This window comes from Haliaeetus leucocephalus, unplaced genomic scaffold (genome assembly GCF_000737465.1).
Source record: "Haliaeetus leucocephalus isolate CR32 unplaced genomic scaffold, Haliaeetus_leucocephalus-4.0 Scaffold450, whole genome shotgun sequence".
NCBI classification, from domain to species: domain Eukaryota; kingdom Metazoa; phylum Chordata; class Aves; order Accipitriformes; family Accipitridae; genus Haliaeetus; species Haliaeetus leucocephalus.
This window is the reverse complement of record NW_010972886.1, coordinates 2268760-2294433: the sequence shown is the minus strand read 5'-3', so window position 1 is coordinate 2294433 and position 25674 is coordinate 2268760. Positions and strand designations below refer to the sequence as shown.

Genomic DNA, 25674 nt, shown 5'->3' with positions numbered 1-25674 from the left:
GATGCCATAGCTAATAAGCCCATGTAAATTACTTCCAATCAAATAATACTGATACTTAAGGGGTTGCCAAATAGATCTAAACTACACTGGAAAATATACACGTTTTTCACTGCTGATGCAACTCTTGGCAGATTCAGGAAGGCATCGATGAATTGTTTTACTCCAGTGAGTAACTATTTGCAAGCCAAAATGCGTGCCCACTTCAGTTTTGCTTCAGTGAACATCCTGGGGGAGCAGACCAAATCTCCAGGATAGCATTAAAGACCAGAAACCTTACATCCCTGCAGATTTCCATTGTACCAGTACACCCTGTTCCCTTCAACAGATGGAAGTCAACAGATAAAAGGTCCTAATTTCCCAATGCACAAGGTGGCAAGGAGGCACACAAGTATTTGGAACTGTAATAGGCTATCAGACTGTATTGGTTTCATGAGCACTGGCAATGTTATTAGTCGAGTAATGATAAGCAGTGACAATGAACAGTGGATGGAATACAGTTCTGATGAGCCATACCTAGCTCCTTTTGTATGTTGTCAGGGATTCCTGTAATAGTCTTTCTCCTTTTGACTTTCTTCGGCCGTCTTACCACCGTGTCTGTGTAAATTAGAGACCGCCGAATGCTGGCTTGGCGGTCGAAATTCTCCCCTAATACATGGTAGAACAAGCAAAGCAACATTACTTCCAAGCACGCTGACATCATGCACCTTCTTCCACTAGTTTTGTTGTAGAAATGGAAAAAAAGGCATTAACAAATGATGTTAGCTTGGTCCTACAATGAAGGTTTACACTGAAGGAAGATACTGCATATCGTCACAGTAAGGCTTTAGACACACATATCCATTACACAGTACTGCAGGTTTTGAAAGGAACTGTGACTTCCTCAGCCCAGTTCAGACCTGGTAAGAGCAGCTCTAATTCCACAAGTGAACAGAATCCTTGCTTTAATTTGGCCTTTTGTGGGTTTTGGTATGGTTTTGTTGTTTTATTTTAAAGTAACGAGCTGCAGAAAAAGCAAATCTGCTCATGAAAATGGTTTACGCGGGAACAGACATTGCTATTGGCAACAGCTATTACAACGTCTTTGCACAGCTCCATCATTAAATCACACGAGACACTTCTTTTTCATTCCAAGTTGCTCTGAACCTGTCAAATGTACCACATTTCTGGTGGTGATCTTTTAACATGAATACAAATAAGTACTATGGAGCATGCAGAGATCAAACTGATCTTGTGGCCTCATAAATATTTCAGTCAGAGTGGAAGCTGCCTAAAATTGAAACTTTATAAATTATTAGAAAACTATACAAAGCCAAGAGCTGAAAAAATGTGCATGTAAGTGCACGTTGCCAGACAAAGCCTTATGATGACCATGCGCTGTATCATGATGGGACCCAGAAGCACCACTATCATTAAGCAGCTTTTCTTTAGGAATTCACTTTTGTTTAGAGGTTTGTAATTTGGCCATTTTACTAGTAGCAAGATAAAACTTGCCCTGCAGATTGTGAGCTGAGTTATTTCTCTGTCGCTTCTAAAAATCTAATGACTAAACCCCGTATCTCACATGTAAGTTCCCTTTTTAGGAGTTAAAGCATTTTAAAGCACTGCTAAACGTCCTTTAGGTGACCCATTTAAAACTTAAATGCAGGAAAAACTTGATATACGTGCATATGGTTTTTGCCTTGTACACTTTTTTGAAAATTGATGACCAAATTATTTACCTCTAAAAAGTGATTAATGCACAGTAACTAATACATCATAAATATTATCCCTGGCTGACTGCACATCAGTACGATGTGTGTCGTGCAAACAGCATAGAAAACCTCATTACCTCTACAACAGTTAAAGATACAGTCATACATGAAAGTATAGCATGTGGACTTGTGGAAATGCGAAGAAAAAACATAGCAGTTTCATTCACCATATTGTAAATATAAAGACTCTGACTCTGTTTGACCGGAGCCTTGTGCTCCCATGAGCCACACTTGTGCTAATTGGAATCCTTGCAGCTACAAAGAAGTGCCAGTTTCATCCAAGTTTTAGACTGACTGAAGTCAGGGCAGATTAAGGGAGGAGGAAGCCCATGGGATCTATAAAATTTAGAGCTATGGATCCCACTGGCTTAGTAGAAGCTCTGAAATACAGAGACAGACTATCCGCTGTCTGAGGCATCACCACTATCAGGACGTTAGGATCCTTATGGGGTCAGGGTCAGGACCATTAGGTAATCCTGCCATGCAGGATAATAATTATTCTAGCTACATTATAACAAATCCAAAGAATTTGAAGGAAGAAGTTTTGCATCTCTGATCATATCTTTATCCATTCAAAGGCCAACAATTATGCCTGAGACAGTGAGTTGCAAGAAAATTAAAATACTGCTTTGAATGCCCTGGAATAAAATGTAAATGGTAAGTAGAGGGTGCAAACAAGGAGAGAGTCTTTTACATGAAGCCTCAGACAGCACAAACAGGATGACCATGGGGAAATGTTACTGTGTCAGCTGATCCACAGTAACTTCTTCCCCTGAGCTACCCAAGAGCTAACTCAACCAATCCATCTTCAATGGCTTTTGATACATAAAGGCTTTTTCAAAGCCACTGTGCAAATTTGTAGAATTTCAAAGTAGCAGCTTCAATAAATTCCAACAAGCAAAATCAGTATGTCTTTTTTCTCTTCTCCATTGTCATCTTTTTTTTTTTTTAGAAAATATTGATGTTGATGTTAAATATATTTTGCATATTTAAGGATACTTTTCTCCTTCTGTTACAGGTCTGCAACAAATCATCTAGGCATTCATTACACAGTTTACTCAGTTCCCCTTCATGCAGTTTACTCAGTTTCCTTGGATTCACCAAAAATATTTAAGTATGTGCTTAAATCTCACTGAAGTCAGTCAAGCTGGACTCAAGCAAATGCTTAAATGTTTTTGCAGGATCCAGCCTGGCGCTGATAACCTCCACCATCACCAGACTCCTCCATCTGGAAGGAAAGTTCCAGAACACCCACGAGAGCAGGCACCATTATACATCTTTTAACCCCCAGGATATGTAAAAGCAAAGACTGGCCACCACTGAAAATTCAGCCCAACCCCTTCCAGGCCAGAATAAGCTCAGCCCAGGCACACCCAAAGACTAAAACTGCTTCCAAATCCCAATGTCTAGTCAGCAGCTTGTCAGCCTAATGCAATGCCCCCGCAGCCTCAGGCTATCCAACAGATTTTTCCTACTACTGTATTAGTTGCAATCTGTTCAGCAAAGAGCCCCAAAAGCTGAACTCGTGGAGCATTTATTGCACAGCCACGGGAGAGGCCATTGTAGCAGAATCATTACTAATGCACTGCTGAAAACGGTGTCAATTGCCAGCAGCCTCTTCAGAGGTTAACCTTTTATTTCACACCAGAAGTAATAAAATGGAAGTTTTTTGACCTCTCTTCGGGGAGAGTGAGAAAAAGAGCAAGTGAAGGAAAAAGCCAAATCAAAACAAAAACCACAATGGTTTGTTCCATGGCACGTTGAACAAACGGCACAGAATTTTTGGTCGGTTTTTTCCTGTCTCATCCAGTAACATAAGGAACTTCACAAAATAAAATTACTCGGTGTGTGGGAGGGCAGAGGAGGGGAGCAGATTGTGACTTTTTAAAGAGGAACAAGGACAGCAGCTTTTTTGTGTGTGTTGTGCGTGGCTCGTAGTCTGTTACTGTTGCTTGCCTTGTTTCACAGCAGCAATATAATTATTCCAAGGGAAAGGAAACAGTGGATCCCAGAGACCAGTCCACATAATGCAACAGCAGTCTTGCTTTACTGCCCTCCATTTCTATCCTTTCCGATTACCATGTTTATAAGGGAATAAATGCTCAACAGTACACTTCAGAAAGGTGAAGTGTAATATGCACGTGCACTATTTTTATAAGAAAAGTTGAGAACCGCTGAGTTTCCTGAGTGCAAACCAAACAATTCAGGGGACGCAAGGTTTGCTACACCAGTCGAATTAAGCTGGTTGAAGTCACAAGTGTAGTTCATCCAAACATGGTAATGTTCCCAGTGACACTGAATTAAATCTATCAGGGTTATTTGATCTCTTTTACCTCATTTTTCTTTCTGTGTTTTTATTTCCCCCATATATTTTCAGTATGCAGGGTCATTAAATCAAACAGCAGACTACTCTTTCTGCAAGTATACCGTGTTCCTGCTGTCACAACACCTAAGCCCTGCTCATCTTATCGATTATGTCAGATTATCCGTTGTTCCCATAACTCGGCTTTCTGCACCTGTATCCTACATTCCCTAGATAATGCCAGCTAGCCTACTAACATTTCAGCATTGCATTTATTTTCCTTCTATTAATTTTCCAGAGGTGGGGTGTTTGTAATTTTCTGTTGTCTTCATGCTATTTATTTCAAATACTTTCTGCTGTTTATCTAAGGAAATGTTTCTTGTTGATTTCTCAGAGCTCTCTAATGTTTGTCACAGAAGTACTGCTCCTATACTATTTAAATACCATTAAATAATACTATTTCAAAATACTAATTTATAAAAATATAGGTGAAAAAATTATTGGTAGTCATGCAGGGAAAGAGAACACCTAATTTACTTTCAGAACAAAACCAAACATTGCAAGCTATTGATTGTAAGAGTGAGCATGGAGGCAGAGTGCGCCATATGGTGTTTGAAATAAATTGGATATTGAATATCATCCTGGTTTTGGCAGGCAAACGGTCAGTTATTTGAATTAACTAATAACAGACAATCTTGATACTGTACAGAAAAAGAGGGATTATTAAATTGAAGTGATAATTTGATCTTTCACAGAAATTCAAACACACAACAAAGTATCTATTCAGTATTAGGCTTTAACATAATTTAACTTCCACAAAGTGGGAGTTCTGCAACTGTAAAACCAAAGAGCATTTTCAAAACGCAGAGTTAACACACAGTTCATAACAAGAAAATGTGGACTATGGTCACATAAGTGGAACGTCTTACCAAGAGTCTTGCTCGAAGACATAGCCCCATTAACTTTTGCTGTTCTTACCCTACTCTCCTCGACTCCTAAACCTCTTGTTGCTGATAAAAGTGATACCCTAAAGGTTTTTGTCTTGATTTTTTTAACATTTAGTCTTTGGAATACAGAAGTCCTTGATAACCTTCCTTACACAAAATTCCTAGAACAAAATCCTGAAATATCATTAGCATTGCATAAAACATGATTTTCTATTACATATCTTCACTGCAGTCCACACCAAAACACTGTTATTTCTCAATCCTCTCGTATTTCATGAATATCTAATGCTGTTTCAAGCCCATATGGTGCAGACTATCTTCAATAATGATCATTTTAAGGGATTTTGAGGTTTTCTCATTAAGTTTGGAGACAGACTATTAAACAAAAAACAGTTTTTACAGAAAGGTGCAATAAGTAATTTAAAATTCATGCATCAAATATGTGAGTGTCAAAATGCTATCAAAGTGTATAGATCCCCTTTTATCTGTTCCCTCCCTCATCGGTGTAACATAATTACTGAAATTAAAAGCCTACCAGTCACATTAATAGGAACCACATCTGTTTGCACTGCCTGGGCTTGTTGTCGCATTTTCTCTTCTGGCGTTGGCAATGGGAGTGACTTAGTCCAGTTGGTTTGGGTGTTAATATCTGATAACTCATTTGAAACTGGAGTTTTAGGCCTTTTGATGGTAATAAGCTTTTCTTCTTCTGAGGAAGAGACGGGACACTACAAACAGAAATACATGCAACAATGTAAGTTTACTACCAAACAAAAAAAAAGGTAGGAATATGGTATTACTAAGGCATTGCCCCTGCAGTCAGCACAATTACTCATGGAGCAAAATATACCCTCACAAATATCACACTTTGACCTACAAAAAGAACAATTTAAAAAACATACAAACAACCCACAATGAAACACCTGGATTGTATTTATCCAAGCCATCTGACCAGTCTAAGGAATGTATACCAATGAGAGAGAAAAGAGTGGTCTTGAGCATAGCAAAGCGCAGTAACTAATCATCTTACACCTTGACATCGTCCCTGGAGTGATTAACCCCTCTCACTACACTGAGGTTTGCCTCTCCTGCCCCCTTCCCTTCCCAGTGCCCTGTTAGGAAGGTGAGATTTGAGCACTGCTTTGCTCCAGCTGTACTGAGCATTATGAGGATGCGTAAGGTCTCAGCAAGAAGCCTGTTACAAACAGACAGATTTCAGGAGAGCTCAGTAAAAGAGCCAGCCAATGCACTCTACAAAATCATCAGCCATGGATCAGTGAGGTAGCACGAATAACTTTGCTTTAGCCTTGGAGAAACTCATGCCACAGTCAAGGGGTTCACTTTGCCCATTATTCGGGGGGAAGCAGTCAACAATATTGGTAGCCATAGAATGGTCATTTTAAGAGTAATTCCTTATCAAAGTGGCAGATTTTACCTCCATGATGGGCATGTCACTAAAAAAAAACAAACCAAAAAACAAAACCCCAATGAAATAAAAAACTTTCTGCACCAGAAAGAGAGGTTGCAACAGCTTGTGCAAATCTTTACACCAGACAAAGTTGTAAGCCAAAAAAGCCATTTGCTTTCGGGGAGCAAAGCTGGTTTTATTACAAGGTCCTTGCTTGCATGGCAGAAAAAGCCATAATGTAGCTTTTTGCTGATAGGACAGTACTAGTCCATGGCAAACCCCGAGGACAGGCAGGTTCAAGGCACGCAGAAGACATGACTGGGGCTTCTGTAGCAGGTGGTCATAAGCTCCAAGCAAACATGGGGGAAGCAGCCTTCTCTCCTCCCCACTCCTGCCAGCAAGGCACCCCAGGGAATCCCAGAAGCAGGAGAGGAAGGAAGATCTGGAGGAAAAACCAACCTCTGCCTCCTCCCGCCGCCAGGCAAAACAAAAAAGAGACAAAAACCATGGAAGAAGAGGTGCGTAGCGGCTGCAGCACTAGCAAAGATCTCTCTGCAACCTCCCGACCCCTCTGCTTCAGGGGTGTTTGCTTTGGGACCTCCCTCACTACCAGCAGACCAGAGTTACAGTCCTCCCCCCCTTTTCTTTATTCCTCTCTCCCTTTGGAGAGCGGAATACTACCCAAAATAGGGTTGTCAGTACTGGATCACTGCCTCTCCCGGTAGTTACTCACTCACTGCTGTACACGGTCATGGAAAGAAACATCACAGCTATTTATAACATATGGATTTTTTATTATTATTATTATTATTATTATGGGGTTTCAGTCTAAGCGATCTGTTTTCTCTTGAAGCTGAGTGCTATACAAAAGACACGCCCAGACACTGTGCTGCAAACACTGTTTATCATTTCTGGGTTTAATTTTCTTCCTGTTACCATGAGGAGTTCCTGCTGTTTATAAATAAATAACCATTTATTTATTCTATTATACTTCGACTCTACATCCTTTAGGACAAGGCCAAACATTTTATTTAATAAAAAAATAAAAATAAAAGCAACTTCCAGGCAAAAAGCAAAAGAATAGAAAAGTAAAATCTCTTCAGGTAATAATAAAAAACTATTTCAGGCAATGAAATTATTACTAATGTCACCCTGCGGTTTGGAACCACACTTTGAAATGTAGGAGCTTTTCTTTGAGGAAATAATCCATTTCTGCCAGTCTTGCATTTCTTTACTAGAGAGGCTGCAGATGGGATAGATGGTGCTCTGTAAGAACGGGCTCAGCCCTGTGAAAGCCCCAGCAATTTTTTCAATGCAAGCTTCTTAGAGAACACCAATATTTTTTCAGGCCTGTATTGTTTTTAAAAGGCTCTAAAACCACTTCTATAAAAATATAATGTGAATGCTTATCTTCTTATGAATGTGTGTACATACACTGTTTATACACAGTGCAGGCACACATATACATATGTACTTACACACAAACACAAGGACTTTCCCGCCTCAAATAGCTCAAATCCATAAAAACCTTCATTAACTTAAGCCATTTGGGAGAGAGATGCCATTGCAGAAGGGAAAGCTGCCTCCAGGCCATGCTTCCCGCCAGTTAGGTTTAAAAACAGCTGAGAAAGGGTTTGTAAGGAATATGGCATGGGTGTGCTAGCCCAGTGTCACGACGGGCACGCGTATGTGCACTTAAAGGAGTTATCGGGGCTGAGGCAAAGAAATACCACTTTCCCCGTTCTACAAAGAGCTTTTCTCCGCCTGAATCAGGGCACCAAGGGAGACACCTCAAGCCTGGTTTTCCAGTTTGTGTGGGGTGAGGATGAGCTCCAGTGACCTTCGCTCTGCTTGGTTGACACTGTCAGCATCAATTTCCGTCACATTCAGGCTACACTGCAGTGCCAGGTCTCAGCTGTCATACAGCAGTCACCAGGGGCTACTCCAATATGTCAAGTGGCAGAGATATTGGTTACAAAGCCACCCTTCCTTTTCAAGGAAATTACCCAAACCATGCAGAACACTTTTTCCATTACAGTATATAAATAGACAGAAGAACTGAAGCATCTACTACAAGGAAATCCTAATTATAAAAAAAAAACGTGGAGCAACAATCACAAGTTTTGCAGAATTAAAAGTTGAGAAAATTGGGGACAGATGGAGGAAGATGGACAGAAATTAATCAGCCTGGTAAGCATATAATGAATGAAAAGCAACTGAAAACCCAGTTGTGCAGTTGAGTTCAAAGCACTGTGCCAGTAAGAATGATTTTCTGCCAAAGGACAGTGGTGTGTACTTATACAAAATAATTCAGTGAAAGAGTTGTGGGTGGTTTTGGGTGTAGGAATAAATGTTGACATTTCATCGGTAGGTATGCTTTCCATGGTTCCTGAAGAAGCATGATGGTCTCTACTTAAATTCTTTCTTCCAAAGTACTCACAATTATAGCAGTATAGGGTTTTTTTGATGTGAGGATACTTTTAACAGCTGTACACAGCTTTATTGCACACAGAAGAAAAAAGCAGCTCACCTTTCAGCTTGCTTCACACAGAAATTATTTAACTCTATAATCAGGATGAAAATAAGGATTTACATATTTTTAGCGAACATTCCCAGGTTTACAACACAGAAGCTTGACAGAAGATGCAGTGAATTGCTGCTGTATAACAGGAATGTCTTCTCAAGTAAGGTCTGTTATATCAGAAATAGAACTGGACCAGGCAGTACTTTGAGATTATGCATCTGCTTAGCAAAGCTGATCATAAACACTATGTTCATAATAGAATAGAAAGCACTTGTCCGATTTTTAAAGCATCTCTGATTCATTACAACTTTATTGCTAGACATAAATGGCCAAATTTCTGCGCAACAGGATGTTACCCTCATCTCAGGAAAATTTGTTGGAATTCATTCTTTTTAATGGACATATGGGAAGAGGGAAAGGTGGGATATAAAAGCAGCAGCCTTGGACGTTGCAGCATTTTCACAAACATGCATTAGAGGGAAAAAAGCATGAACTTTCAAATGGGAGTTGAAATGAGAATCCAAGAGAAAAATGGCCTATAAATACCCTGTAGACAAGCTATATGGCTCAGTAAGCCAGAGCCTCTCCAATGCCTTGTTGACATATTGTCCCCCAGCCTACTCAGCCGCTGAGATACAACAAAAGGGTTTCACCATCTCAGCATATTTACGCTATTTGAGAGGTCCCAGATGACAAGTGAGTATACGCTGTGTTTCTTGCAGCATGCTCTGCCTAAATACACTGTTTATTCTTAATCTTTTTGTATTGCAGGGGTTTATACTACACTGTTTGAAAAAACAAGATGGGACCTCCAGGAGGAAAATTCAATCCATACAAAATTTTACCTTTCAGCAAAGGAACTTCAAACTTCTGGTCATGTCATTTACCTCACTGCCTACTGCAATAACGTCTAAAATTATAATTTATCAGGAAAAAAAAAATTGAGGAAAAAAACCCCAAACCAAATCAGTGTTGTTGGACAGCAGCCATACCAATCCAGCTGTCTATTACTATTTCTTCTTCAACCTTTTATTAGGTTTGATGGCTTCAAGTGCCCTTTTACCCAATGCAAAGGGATCAAGACAAGCAATAACGGGAAAAAAAAATCCCAAGCCCCAAATCTTTACATTAATCTTTCTTGGTCAATTGAGAATGTCATCATGTGCCTGCTTCAACATACAGGGTTTCACACTGTGTTATGGAACACTGCCACATTATAAATTTACATGAATTTGCACTTAAGTTTAATTAGTCATGTCTTGCTCTATTTGGTGTCCTCCAGACCAAGGTCTCCTGTCTAGTTCCCCCAATTTTCATAGAATATTCCCATTTATTATTTCTACACACAGGTCTTCAGTTGCACTAACCAACTTTGCTATCCTACTAAATCCTTCACTTCATAACCTTCACTGTCTCAGTAAAGAGACTTTTCTTTTGTCAGCAGAAATTACTATCAAGCAAGTTATCACCTTAACCAGAATTGCATAAACGTTCCTTTCTTCTTCCTCTACTCTGTTGCAAATGGGATTAAAAACATCAGAAGAGCTGTACTGCATCAGTGCAGAGCTCTAAAAGCCTACCTATGATAATAGCCAATCAATGATATACAGGTGAAATTAAATCAGAGGATGCATACAGTGGATACCTTCCCCTGACTATTCTCTCAGCATTGGATGGAGTCCTCCCCCCACCAAGAATTTACCCAGTTGCCTTCTGAACCCATGTAAACTTTCAGCATCCACAATTCCTGCAGCAGCTGCACAGTGTGAGTATGTGGTGAGTGAAGAATTACTCTCTCTAGTTTGTTTCTGCGCTCACTTCCTTATGCTTTCGCGCTTTATGCTTTGTATTGCTGCTTCAACTCAGCAAACTGAGCAGTATTTTCAAAAACACGCGAAGCAGCAAAATGTACGTGTGCCAATTACAAGAGCATCCCCACGCCACGGCAGCAGAGGGGCAGGGAGGCCAGCTGAGGGAACCAGCGCCTGCAAGTACCTCCAGCTCATGCCCCGGGGCTCCCAGGCATTCCCACCTCCAAACTGGAGGGCACAACTGCTTTAGCCTCTCTTAACACCAAGCAAAATCTTGAATTAGACCTCCTCAAGTCCCTCAAGCCAATACAGTTAACGCATTTGTTTTCACTTAAGATACTAAACAGTCCTGCAGATATTGAAGAGACAACTAACAGTTTGGCTGAGTACAGTGGCAAAAATAGACTCTTTTTCCCCATGAATAAGCAAAATAAGTGTTTTTGCCCCCGAGGCTTAACAGACTGTATCAAGGCAAAGTTCATAAGCTAAATGACAGGACCTGGGGAAAAATACCGTGAGTTTTTGACATACAAACATTTTCATAGATGGAATAAAGACATGATATACTGCATGCCTGGGAGCAACTACTCTCTGTAGCTCACATTCATCAGTTAAGAAAAAAACATTACTCCAAATTAGTAAAGGTTTTCCTTGGCTAATTAAAAACCAATGAAGCAGCCATTTAAATAAAACACAGTGTTCATTGGGGAGGGGTTTCAAAGGAGGCAACTGTTAATAGACAAAAAGGAATTTAAAAATTTCAGTGAACCAAGTAAACAGGATATTTGACTGTAGACAAGAAGGAGTAATGAGGACAAATAGAGGAAACAAACCTGGTATGGCATTCTTCTGTTGAGCAGTTGATTTTTGAATATATTTTTTTTTAAAACAGAAAACAGAAGCAGGTGACAACTGAAGAGCAGAATAACACTGCATATATACTAAATGCTACAAGTAACATCAAGCTGCAGATATGGCAGCTGGATGGTCCCACTCGTGGGCAAGGTACCTTTTTGCTCCAGGGAACCAAGTTACAGCAGGCGCTAATGCAAGACTGAGAGATGCAGTCTAACAGACTAGACTGTTGAGCAAGACAAAAAGAAACACAGAGAATGAGTGATAAAAAGGGAAAGAAAAAAGAATGAGAAAAACACACACACAGAAGACAAATACATTTAATATACACAATGTATCCATTTCAGAACATAAGCAGAACCAGAGTTTGAAAGTGACATCTCAATATATCTTTGACATTCAGAAAACAGACCGATACTGAAGGACAGGAATAGCTCCCAAGTTGCATCACCAACAGTGGTATGTAAGAGATGAAAAAGGGGGACACTGGTCACAGTACTGAGATGTAAAATCCAGATAAACCAGTTTAATCTCCAACAAACTCAATTAGGATCAGCAGAAATACACTGCAGTGGAGCTTGGCCTGTGCTCCATTAACATAACTTGTAAGAATCAACCTAGGAGTAAAAGGGCAGTTCCAAGAACTTCATTTTATATCACAAAACATGAGAACGTTTGTGCATCAAGGTCTCCTCTCGCATCACCTGGCCATGGTTTCAGATTATGGCTCCAGTGAAGACAGCCAAGCAGAATATCTGGCTCCATCTTTTTTAAAACCAGATCAAAACAAGTAGGGAAAAATGGTTTCCTTTGTGAAATCACCATGCAGCAAAACATAGGTTTTCTGCAAGGTGGCAATTATGTCAACTTAGAAGCAAATTTCCCAACAGTAAATAGCTATCCATCCATCCACCATTATTCTGCTGTTCTCGAATTTCAACTATTAAGTACTGGATGTACAGAATTTAAATGTTGGCTTTTTTGCTTTGAATAGACAACAAAGCTACAAAGCTTTCATCTAGTGGTGAGGAGTTCACATTTTGAATCATGGGATTTTGGTGACCCCAGTTCCACACTGCTGCTGAAGAACTCTTCTGACAGCTGAAATATGACTCGCTCAAGGCGTAAGACTTACTAAAATTACTTGGCACTTTACCAGTGGGATTATAATTCAAATTCAGAGATCTGCTGTGGTAAGCGTTCATTTAAAAAAAAAAGAATAAAAATTTAGGCCATTACAAAAAAAGCAGATTAAACAAAGATACTGGTCAAAGGACACCACTAAACACTCAGTTGTACAATATGAAGGGAGAATCATGCTACCTTTTACAAGGGATTAATGCCTCTCTGAGCTGCAAATAAGAGCTGCAGGGTTAAGGTTAAGGTTCTGAGATAATCAGTAACATCCAAGACTGTCAGTTTGGCAACTATCTTTCTCCACAGCTCTGAATCATCCTTTCAGCTAAAAATATTTAAAGAAAACTATCCAATTTGAAATGGAAGTGCTATCCTATCCTTGAAGCATAATTAGTTGCATTAATTTTTTTCAGAATGCACAGAAATTGTTAGTAACACATTATGTTAACACTCCAGAAAAACCTTAACCATGATAAGGATGACCACTCTTAGTCTCCAAGAGGCCTCACCCATGCTTATATGCTTTCATTTGAATTGTTTTTATATTTTTTAAATGTTACATTAGTTTTACATGTGCAGATGGTCATATGCTGCACAGCATTGGCTAAGACTAGTTGATAGCATATATGTATGCATATATATGAAGTACATTAATAGCAACAAACAATGTGTTAATACTTTCCCCAGTGGAAATCATAATTCCACTGATTTCAGCGAGGTTTTTCAAATTATTATTATAATGCATTCCACAGTATGAATGTGCTTTACATTCTCTGCTCACTGCCAGTACATACCACACACAGCTATACAAGATGCTCTAACATTCCCTGCCAATACACAGATATAATGCAATTGCCACCTGGATGAGAGAGTGTCCGTATTCCATGACACCTTTCATTATGTGATTAAAAACCATGGAGGACAGAACTGAAAACACTGTACCCTTTGAAGCAGACCCTTTCAGAATCTACACACTTTGTATAGAGACAGAGTTATTTAGTCCATGCTACAGAGGCACATATGGTTTAGTAAGGATTCAAAGAAATTAAACTGCATTACAATCAAGGTTATCCTCCCACTCTCTGAGCAACAGTTGGTGGCAAAGTATTCTGGAATTATCTATCTTGAAAACCCCAGGAGCTCCAGCATTTCGGGTTTGGACAGCCAGGCTCCAGTTCATCTTGCTGTCCACCCCAGCAGTGATGTCGTTTCCCCCAGCACCAAAGTTAGCTTCTCTTTCAGAGCTCACAAGTAACACAGGGTAAGATAACGACAGAGGAGAAAAAATTCTTTTCTTCTTTAGAACACTAATGCAACTTACTAGTTCTGTAATTGAAGCATACATAAATTACTGTATAAATAACAATACGTCTTGAAAACTTTCTTAGGATTTTTGCTCAACTGTCCCTTCTCTTTGTTTAATTAATTTCTAGATTCTAAGCTAAGCATACACGGAGTTGAGATGTGGGCATATAAACATGAAAACCATGAAGCAAACTGAAAAGAAAGCTGATAAACCTAACTCAGTGGGCAATCTTTCATTCTTCTGGATGCCTTTATGCAAACAGTTGTGACGCATTAGGACAAAGCCTCTACCTAATGAAACAGCATAACTGCCTGTATTAGCAATTCAAAGTGTGTACATGTTGCTGTTACAGTTCCAGTACACTGATGGCTGGCTAATAGCTCTTCCTGCTATTTGAGTGTCAACACTTAACAGATTCAAAACAGCTACCCTTGCTCGGGTTTTCCCTCCAGAACATTACCAAACTCCTTCTGGCTTTCACACCTTTATTTTGCCAGTGGCAACTTTACATAAACGCATGGGTAGAACTGGGATTTTTAAGAGACTACAGAAGTCAGACGACCTAATATCACTGTAATTCAAAGGAATATGCATCTTTACGATGTTCTAAAAATCCTACCTTATTTGAACAATGTTAAGGCAGGTAATTAAACTGCACTAGGCATGTATTCTTTCCAGCACTTGGCCCCTACACCATTACCTTTTGTTCAATTTCTTCATAATCATCCTGGTAACTTCCACAGATTGCGCTGGAGGACGAGGAGAAGGTAGGGCCCTGAGAGTAGTACTGTGAGCTCCGGTAGCCATCCCGACGCAGCTTGTCACACTCTGTCAAAAGACAGAGAAAGAGGAGATTAATTCATGACAAGAGCCATTACTGTTTACACTCCGTGTACAATGGAACTGACAAAAGTACTGAATATTTTCTGAAAACGTTTACCATGTGTCGTGGTTTAACCCCAGCCAGCAACTAAGCACCACGCAGCCGCTCACTCACTCAGAACACAATTAACTCTATCCCAGCTGAAACCAGGACACCATGCATTAGCGTTGTCTGTCCCAAGTAACAGAACCCGAAGGTGCATTTCTCATATTTGCATCTGTATTTCCCCCTCCCTCACATATATCATATCCATAAGCCCACACACCATATATATACATGGCTTTTATTTAACCCAGGAGATGGCTACAGCTTTGGAAGGAAAGGGGAAATGGATTTATTTGTTTATTTATTTATTTATTTATTTAAGTGAGGCCTGGCTCCGTGTCTTGACAGATGGCAGCATCTTGCAGGATGGGAGACGGAAGCGTGTGAGTAACACCGGGGGTCTCATTTGCCAGGCCGGTAGACATCCATTATGTGCCTTACACTTGAAATGATGATGTTGCTCACTACTCAAGCACCATCTGCTAAATAACTTTGGCACTGACCACTTGTCTTGTCTTCCTACCCACGGAAGAGACCATTTATTCTGATTTTGGAGAGAGGAATGCAAATCACAGGGATCTCAAAATCTCACGTCACTGCAGAGCACGTGTAGTTTAATACTGAAGAAGTTTCAAAGTTCTGAAAGAATTCAGAACAAACATGCACCCCACTCGAAACAGCCAAAATCCCAGTCAGCATCTCATCCCTCTCACCCAAGTTTTCCACAATCATCTTCCCGCCTCCTAATTGATATTCAGTGTGATTGTGCTAAAGAATAGCAGACGCCAGAGCATAAGGAAAAATTTAATGTTCAAATGCGGCAACCAAACTCATCAGCCCAGTCAAACTGTTAGCTTTACATTTCCAGAGACAGATATCTCAATCTGTTGAAAGATGAGGAAAGCAAAAAGAAAATTAAGTATTTCGTACATTTCTGTCTAAGGAACTGAAATTTCTGCACAATACACAGGCATTATCATGACACAAAGTGCTTTTATCATCACTTGCTGGAGAAATACCTTCTGTGACTGTATCATCTGTCTCCCTATCTTGATCTTTTGAATACCCCTTAAAATGGAAAACATGCAATGTTTATATTGAGGGCAAGGTTTTAGAGAGGCTTTTGCCTGACAAATGATTAAGTAGAGTTAGAATTTGCAACTCCAGCATACATTTCCTCTGTTATCCTCAGCTGCTTCTGAGACTGAGGTCTGGAGGATTCTGTGCCGATGGGTTAAGTGACCTTGAGCAACCACAGCTCTATGAGGATTTAATCAGTACAGACTCCCCTGTATCTGCACATGCACATCAAGAAGGCAAGCTTACAGTTTGACAACTAGCCATTTCCATCAGAGCCAAATGTACGTCCTCGTCTATCACGTGTTTCTGTATGGGGTCAAAAAGGGCAGTATGGCATGAGCCTGTTAGTTCTCTCTCAATTCGAGGACCAAGGACGGTGGTGGTGGGTTTTGAGATCCAGATCAATTGCTACATCTCAGGAGCAGAGGGTTTACCTGTTTCGCACATGCGAGCATGCTGACACTGCATGCATCTGGCAAACAGCTGCTGTACTTCAGGAGGGGGTGGAAAATGACTGCCAGCAACCGCAGTAAAACAAACTCCTCCACCGCCCTTCCAAATCTGGCACTGGATCCAGCCAGATCCAGCACATAACACTCACAAATGTGAGCACCCTGATGGGCTGGCTGTTTGTTGGTCTGAGCTACAAATCAACAGGATAAGCGGGCTGCGGCAGAACAAGACAGTCCAAAGACTTGCATCAACTTGTACCGTAGGTTAACACGCTAAGTTGTCAACTTTAGACACTGCAAGTTTTACCTTCAGATCAGCCGCTAATCACCACAAAGATGAATACAACTTCAGGGGTATGTAAGAATGCAATTATTTTTTCCTCCCATTCTTGGGTTAATGCCCAGGGTCCTGGCTGGCCACACCTGAGACTCTCCAACACCAGGCATCGTGGCACAGCCCAAGGGCGATGGGCTCTTCCAGAGCATGATAGACACACGCTCTGATGTTAACTGCTTGACCTTATTTATTCTCCTAACGAAGGAGAGGAAGATGATGAATAGTGCACTTCATGAAGCCCAGAAGAGCTCCAAAAACTTAAGGACGCCAACACCGAAGGTCTCAAGTCCACCGCAAGTTCAAGTGAACTGACAATAAAAAACTGGCAGTTTATCAAGCTCACAACTGCCATTTGTCCACAACACAAGATCCCTGTAACATCAGAAACTATTGCAGCGACGTTGCTGAAGAAGCCAAGAGAATTGCTACAAACTGCCAGGTGAACCACACCAACGAAAAGGTGATTTGTCCTTAAGAACAGCTTTTCTATATACATTTTGCAGCACAGCAGGAAACACACACCACGGATGGCACCCGAGGCCAACAAACCTCAGCAGAGGTTTTAGGCAGATACCTTTTACTTCACACTGCAACGGCCCACAAGTGCAACACAAGCACAATCACTGCGTCTAACTGAAGCTACTGCCACTGCCAGACCAAGGGTGGCAACTTCTGTTTAAAAACTGTTCTAGCTGGAGGCAACCCCCGCAACCTCATCACTATTATTAAAGGTGCACATGGTCTTCTGTAAGCAATCATGTTTGTGTTTTTCAGATAAAAGGGTTTTATTTATGTAAAAAATACCGATGAGGAAGCTAGAAATACTTGCTCTAGGAAAGAGTAAGTAGGAAAGCTGCTCTAGGAGAGCTCTCTTCCCTCCCGCTGAGTACGTGGGGGAACAGGCGAGCACCAGCAGCACCACGCTGAGAGCGAGGGCTCAGCCGAGCTGACTGCCATTCTGCACCAGAGTTCTGAGCCACAGGCACTGAATGCAGCGCTGCTGTGAATAACTCTACCTCTCCGTGTAAAATCATATGGCCTCTGTGACAGGCAGTCAGGCCATGCATATGAAAATACTTCCAAGGCCTCCCAGCCCAGACCTCCTCTCCATTTAATACGAGGAACTCACATGGAATTGCATCTGACCCTGAGCCAATAGCACACAGCACCAAGTCTCACACACAGAGGCGATTTACTGCTTTTCCAACAACTTGAAACAGGATTCTTACATGGTAATTTGAGCCACAAATCACCAGAGTGAACAGAAGGCACAGCACTGATACCTCAGTAATTCGTCTGACATGGTATTACCATGGAAAACCAGGATTAATGTTTACCTTGTCTGCTTAGTCAGACCTACACACTGCACTGCTCTGCAATGGAAGAAGGGCTGGGTTTGCTGGGAGGGCACAGGATGAGTTGGCTCTTTCCTCTCCTTTCACCAACTTGAGTAACATTTCATACCTGCCGAGCTTCCTACCACTAAAACTAGTCGCAGTATCTTCAAGTTTATATGAAGGAAAACGCATTGCCTTGCCAGCAGCAGAACTGGTCAGGGGGAGATGGATTCATGGTTGTTTTTCAGAAGTTTTCCATGAATTTTTTTTTTTTTTTTTAATCGTAAATGATCTGTATAAGACTAGGTGCCACTTTTCATGAGGTTCTTCCTAAAACTGTTCTTCTGCCTGCCAGGGTCGGGGCACCCTGTATTGACCTGGCAGCAGGCAGAAAGGCTCCAGGGTGCTGGTTTTCAGGGCTGGATCCCATCTGAGCCTGGGCCATCTCCCCAAGGTGCAGCCCCAGCGGCAGCCCAGAGGCACAGCTTTCTGCCACCACCCTGGACCAGTCCTCCACGCCTCAGGCCTGAACTCGTAACCATCACTCCCTAAATTAGCCCTAATGAGATTACTCATATAAGTAAACACTGCCCACATGACTGTTGCAGGATCAGGCCTTAAGCTCTGTAGCCATCTACATCCACAGGTACACACTCAGACATACTCTCACAAGCATGTATTAAACAGTTTAATATTAAAAAAAAATCCACTTTTCTGTGTTTCTAAGTAGTTATTAGTAACCAGTAAAGACACTGGTTAAAGAATTAAACTACCACAATATTTACAGGTATAAACTTAGAAAATCAGCATCAAGGTTATTCAGACATCTGAATAGCTCCGACTTGCTTAGCATAACTAGCCATCCTCCTGGATGGGTCAAGCAATGAAAGACTGAGAGACAGTGTCCCAGAAACACCTGAATTTGCCTCGTTTCCAAGAACAGCACCTGGAACTCGAGACCAATTGCTAAAACCCAAAGAGAGAATGCCAGTCAGACCAGCAGCAAGTTCCTGGAGGAGCAGAGCTGCCCAAAGCCACCGAGACAGAAACCCCCGCTGCAGAGAGAGAAAGGGGAAAGACCAGCACACGCTTCGCTTGCCTTTGCGCCATCCCCTGTTGTCTCCTCGTCAGCAAGAAGGGACAAGCGATGAGCTGACAGCTGCATCTGCATGCTTGAAAAATTATCTCAGCTAAAGTCACGGTGACTTCTTGGCAGAGCCTTTCATGTTGTAACTTGTATTTTACAGAGTGAGATTTTTTCTTTTTTTTTTTTTTTTTTTTTTTTTTTGTACTAGAGAGAGGCTATAACTGCAAGAGTCAGCTAAACTGTCAACTACAGAAATAAATCTGCTGACTAGTATATTAAAACACATTTATCCATTCACTGCACATATCACTGGAAAACTGCTCTACTCCCTGAGGTCTGAAATCTTTTTTTTTCTTTAATCTTCAAACATTGTAGCCAAGTCCTTCCTCTGTAAATACCCACAAACCACATTCCTCCCTAAGTCACAACTACAAACACTATCTTACAAGTAGCTTTTCAAAATTTCACCTAAAACCAGACAGACTGGAGTACAATACACATTCATCTGGTAAAAGCGAACTTTTAAAAATGACCCATTACTTTATAGGTCATGTTGCACTTTAACAATTGCAATATATACGGTATCACTGCTTTTTGTTTTATTAGAACCTTACGTTTCAAAGCTGAAAAATAACTGCCTATCATTTTAATTTACTTCATGCATATTTTGAATTTGTTTTTCCAGTTAGGCTGAGATGACCAAGACTTCGTGGGTTGGCGACAGACAGGCGTAAGTGTCAGAAGAGCTGGATTCCCCATCCGGCATTGCTGCATCTGAGCAAATCACTTCAGGTTAGATCCAGTTAAGAACATTTACAGGCAGAGACAACGGAATCTAAATTTCACGTGTGTGCCTCCTAAATGCAGAGTCCAAGCAGGTATCTACACGCTGCCTGCAGCACGCAGGTATACAGCGAGGCACCTCAGGGTAAGTCAACCAAGGAAGAACCTGAGGTGCCTTAACTCTCGTCCTCAGCACACAAGTAACGACCAAAGCTGGGTCCAACGCTGCGGGCATCCCTCTCGCGAGGGGCAGAACGTAACAGGGATTTCAACATCTCTGCTTCTGAGGATTATGTGCTTTTTATCCAACAGTTGCTTAAAATACAGTACTGCAAGTTAAGAAAGCATTTTTCATGTAGATACGAATTTAAATTCTTTAAGGATGAGATGAGCATAGGCTAAATCTCCAAATTCCTAACAGTGTGCTCTAAATGCTATGCAAAGAGGTTGCCACCTGAAGTGTAACAGCCACAGGTAGATCTTGTGTGGGACTGGTCGCACCGGTGTGTACCGAGACATGCTCTGAGCACACCTACCAAACTGGGACCTCTTCAAGGGCACAGCTGACTCTCTGTCTACTTGCAGAGATGTAGTAAGACGTGGATAAGACCAAGGTAACTCTGGACTACACAGTTAACTGGGGAATTTCAGGGAGGTAACTTTTCAAGATAAAGAGCTTGTTGAGAATGATTATGCCTGAGACTGTAATTAAAACAGACGCCCTAGTTCAAAGGTCTCTTTGGTTAGTAAAGCTAACTAAAATTACTGCCTTTTGCTCTGGGCCTCTTTATGAGTCCCTCATTTGTAAACTGGGGATAAGAATGCACAGCTCTCTTTGTGTCGATGAAACAGGCTAATATAAAAGCAGAGCTGTACAAAGGCAATCTTGTTTTCGACAAATATCTCATGCTAAATATGACTTTAAAAAAAGCAGCTCAATTTAATTCCAATGCAGCATCTATTTTTGTCCCTGGATCTAAATATGAGGCAGACAGCTTGCCTCTACCACTTTATATTCCTCCCAAAAATTCATTCAGCTTGGATCAAAGCCCATTTCCCTTAAATGTATAAATCCCCGTATCATCTGCAGAACTTGACTATCACAGGGAGTGCTTCTATATCAAAGCTTTAAAATATGTTGTAAAGCCACAGCAATGATGCACTTGTGTAACAACTGAACTGTAACCAATGCTGACTGCAAGGCAAGTTCATGAACTTCAGCTGTGATATATCCAGTGTGCTGTTTTGTTCAGACTCCCATTTTAATGGGTCAGGAATTGCAACAGATGTAGTACCGTGGCAACCCAGCTGAAAAAACTTCTGCTCAACAGCTCAGTCTAGATGCTTTGGCTAATACCAGCCTTTGCCAATCCAGCTATCTTGCCTATTATTCCTCTCTCTTCCCCCCAAATGCAATTTTACGTCGCTATTTCTAGATCTTTATTTTTATCAGTACATACAGAAAACCATAAGACAAGCCTGGAGACAGTGAACACTGGTACCCAACAGGCTTCTTCCACAAGCAAGTGCCATATGAAGTGGCAAGTTTTTAACCCACTGGCAAAACTTAATTGTTTACTGCAAGGCCTTCTTATCTGATGACTAACGAGAAAGGTCTACTAGACTTAGATTTTAAGACTTACGTGTTCCCTCTCTGAATTAGCAGCCAAGCCCAGCCACACAGGTAGCTTTTAATATCAGATGCTGTGGGGAGTTTCCCAGAAACAAAGATGTCTTGGGCTCCACGGGATGAAGGTAACCCTAACAGAGGGCTGTGGGACTCTGCAACAGAGCAGTCTGTTGAATGGATACTGCAGAGAAATCTTACTGAAAGCAACCAAATGTATTTATGTTAGGTCTATTCTCTCCAATGCACAAGTGCTCATTGCCTCGTTGGGAAGAGTGTCCTGACATTGTAATGGGATGCCCAGCCAGGCTGGGAAGCCCGTCCTTCCAGACTGGCTTCTCCAAGCTGCTTCAGGGCTCAGCTGTACAGATGCTTGTACTAGCACAAGGATGGGGCATGAAAGTGCAACATTAAAGTGTACCAGACTTATTTTCAAGTGTCCAAATCAGATGCAAGTCTTTAAGAAGGATCCAGACTGAAAGGAGCTCTGCAATGTGAAAATACCTTCAACGGGGTTAAATCAATGCAAACACGTTGATCACTCCTTTCTTTCTTTTCTTGCAGCTTTTAAAAAACAAATACATTTAATCCCACCCTTAATTCCCCAGGTAATCTGCATGATTTAGCCATACAGAAAACCTTTTTAATGGCACCAAAATGCAACAGCCATTACAAATTATATTTGTTAACAAGCTGTCACTGGGGAGTGCTCAAAATAATTATCATCGTTTGTCTTGAGCTAATTTAAATTTCTGCAAGTGTGTTATACGACTACGTTTAGCGCTGACAAGATGTCTTAAGTTTAACAGTTTATTTGCTTCCTTTTGCATGTTTGATGCTGGCATTAAAATCATTCTCCCTGCTTTTTCTCTGGCATTTTTATGGATATTTGTTGTTTCTTAGACAACCGAACACAGCTAATATAAAAATATGAAGAGCATTTTTATTGGTTTTTCTCCTAGGACACTTAATGTTAAACTCAAAGCTATCTAAAGTGCTGCAAACAACCATGTATAACACCCCATTCTAGGAGAGGAAAGAGGAAGAAAAGCAAAAAGGGAAACAACCAAAAGTCTGATATTCCTTGTGATGGAAGTTGCTTTACCTAGCACAGATACTACACCACAGACAGTAACTGTTCAGTTTCTTCTCTCTACTAAAGGTACAGATCTGAAATGGGGTGAGGTTTGATATCTTTCAGTTAAATCTTCCTACTGATTCTGACTTGTATTATAAAACATTCAGAAAACACATTAATCTGGTTTAGGAAAAAAATAGTATAATTAGTGTTATTTTTAAAGAAATGTTCACCTTCTTTTAACCCTTTCACTAGAACTGCTTTCACTTATCATGTATATCATGCAATATAGCCACCCTGTATGTTTTTACACTCAGCACCGCACTATATAACTAAACCTAAAATAGGGAACCTAAGTGCTTCCAAGTAGCTCAATTTTCAGCACAAGAGCAGCTTTCAAACATGTGCAGTGTAGACTCCCAGTCAAATTCTGCTTAGTTTCATTTGCATATTCACTTTTTTAAATTCCTTATTGGAAAGGGCAGTTAGAGTATGGAACTTGGCCAAAACCATCAACAGATGTACTGTGAATTAATTCAGGAACAGTAAAAAGGGCAGGATACATGGGCAGAACCTCTGGTACCAACTTGACTGTTGAAATAAATAAATTGATTTCTATTTTTTGATTTTACAGCTCCAAGGCCTTTCAGGAACATATGGTCTACCCCTAGCCTTTAATGGTGTTTTACTTCATTAAGGTTTCCAGTTGGTAGGGAGCTCACATCTTGACATCTCTCTGAACCTGAACCAGATCTATTGTTAATAAAGTGGTTCCACCCTATTTTGCAGCTCTTTAATGAAACATAAGATTATTTTAAGTCCATAATCTTCTCAGCAGGATTATCGACTAGTAGGGCTGACCCTAATATTGCTCATCTGAACAGTGATCTGGCAGATGCACTGAGAAAACAAAGGCTAAACACATACCTGTCTGGAGGGTCTTGCAGCAAGACATAATAGAGGCTTTATGAGTAACTACTTAAATCCGGTTTTATTTGACAATGCTAACCAGATGTCTTCTGGAAAACAAATCAAGTGTTTCAATCACTGCTGCTTAAATACATTCCTTGAATTTGGCCAACAAAGCTAAACAGAAGCTACAGTCAGCCAAATCCAGCTCTTCTGAAGATGAGATAATAAATGAATCATCGCAGACATTGGAACAACGAGCCCTATATTACGTACATAGCTTGAATCAACACAATTACCCTGGGGGCAGGGGAGGAAGGCACGAAGTACAGGCAGTTGTGCAGGAAGTCTCCGCAGCTACAGCCTAAAAAGGAGTATGAAAGTCAGCATATGGACTGTTCCCACTATTTACTCCTACACCTTCCTCAGTAGGTATCTGACACCTCGTTAGCTGCTGGAAAGGACAGCCAGGCTGGGCAGTAACCAGCAGCGTGCGACAAGACATCGCCCCTCATCTGCAACTTTAACTGCGCAGAGAGAGCGTCCACAAGACCCTTCAGGAGCTGGCTATCGCCTGACAGCCTGACATCATTCCAGTCTGGCTGTGTTTGCCCTTTAACATTAACACGGTCATTTCATCACTTCCCTTTATGCCTGCTGTCTCTCAACTCATGGACAAGTGACAACGCACAACAGTGGAGCTTGTCCTCCCCCACTTTTTTCTTGATTTAAATCAAGTGCTCTGCGCTGCTAATTGCAGGAACTGGAAGATAACTGCCCATTGGAAATCTGGCTATATATGCCCTGCTCTGGCTTCTATCCCTGCAACTGACTTATATCCATGTTTGAGGGAGAATATAGGAGAGTTTGAAAAATGCAGAAGCAAAGAGGGTTCAGGTGCATGATAGGAAAATTTTTTTCTGTTCCTTCACTTCATCATAGTTTGCAAGAATATCTGAGGCCAGTGCGTTCCAGATTACTTTTGGCTTTCCTTTAGGACACTGGACCTACACCTGTGAACACACTGCTAACGCTGCAAACCTGTCCCGGCACAGGTAGACAGGCACACTTATGACACGCTCTAAGCAGTTAAGCAAAGCAACGCCACAACAGTGCTGTGTCTCCTCCCTGTCTTCACGCTTCATGCTTTACTGCTTGTCATTTTATAGTACAGTTAGCAAAATGAGGATTAGCCTCAGTTTAGTTTTCTTACCAAATATTTGCGTCATTGCTATATACTACTGCTACTGTATATGTGCTTCCAGCTGAAGACCACTGTACTTTATGGACTTCTTCAGACTATGGTCCTTGAAACATGACCATGCTGCAGAGCAACAAGCCAGACCTGTCAACGCACGGTGTCAGGGATGAGGGCTCTTTTATGGTGCTACCCTCTTGATGCCGGTTGAACACCCACTCAACCTCTTGGCCTCACGGACCAAAAAAGCTGTAGGAAATACTGCAGTATGTGGCACTGCCCCTTTAGCACAGATAACGGTCTGCCTTAAATGAACCAATGCCACTCTGAACAACATTAAATTCATAGCTCTGCTACTGTCCAGACCAGACTCTCAGAGCTGGTCCAGCCACTCAGTAGATACTGGCAACATGAGACTGAATAGTAAGTCAAGCAGCCCTTCAGCCTTGAAGCAGAGCACACGGTGCAAGGGGAGAGGATCGATCTGAGGATCCTGACCCCATGCAGAGCCTCAGCTCTTCCTTCTCATCTGTCATCTTCATCTCCTATTTTCACGACTCCCTAGGAGGAAACAGTGACATGGAGCACAGAGTCACACAAGACTCCTCAAGGGTCAATATTGATTTGTTTCTATCTGAACGTCTGTATGCTGGGAAACACCTTCCATAAGGTGACTGTGAAAACACGACGAAGAGGCCACTTAAGATAGGCTCTCAGGAAAGGCCAGTTAGAGCAGTTTGGCCCTGCGGGTAAGGAAACAGGCACCTTGGATGGCACATGTCGCCCCATCTGCTCCACCAGGCACTCCAAGGTCCTG

General features: G+C 41.3%; 1 protein-coding gene across 1 annotated transcript in view; it reads right to left on the bottom strand.

Annotated features, from left to right (window-relative positions):
• NHSL1 (NHS-like 1) overlaps nucleotides 1-25674 on the bottom strand; it is a 102543-nt gene that overhangs the window by 18023 nt on the left and 58846 nt on the right. The window contains exons 3-4 of the mRNA XM_010574634.1: nucleotides 14742-14869; nucleotides 5536-5728 (exon numbers count right to left, since the gene is read on the bottom strand). Coding sequence (XP_010572936.1) covers nucleotides 5536-5728; nucleotides 14742-14869 — 321 coding nt within the window. The remainder of the gene's footprint in view (nucleotides 1-5535; nucleotides 5729-14741; nucleotides 14870-25674) is intronic.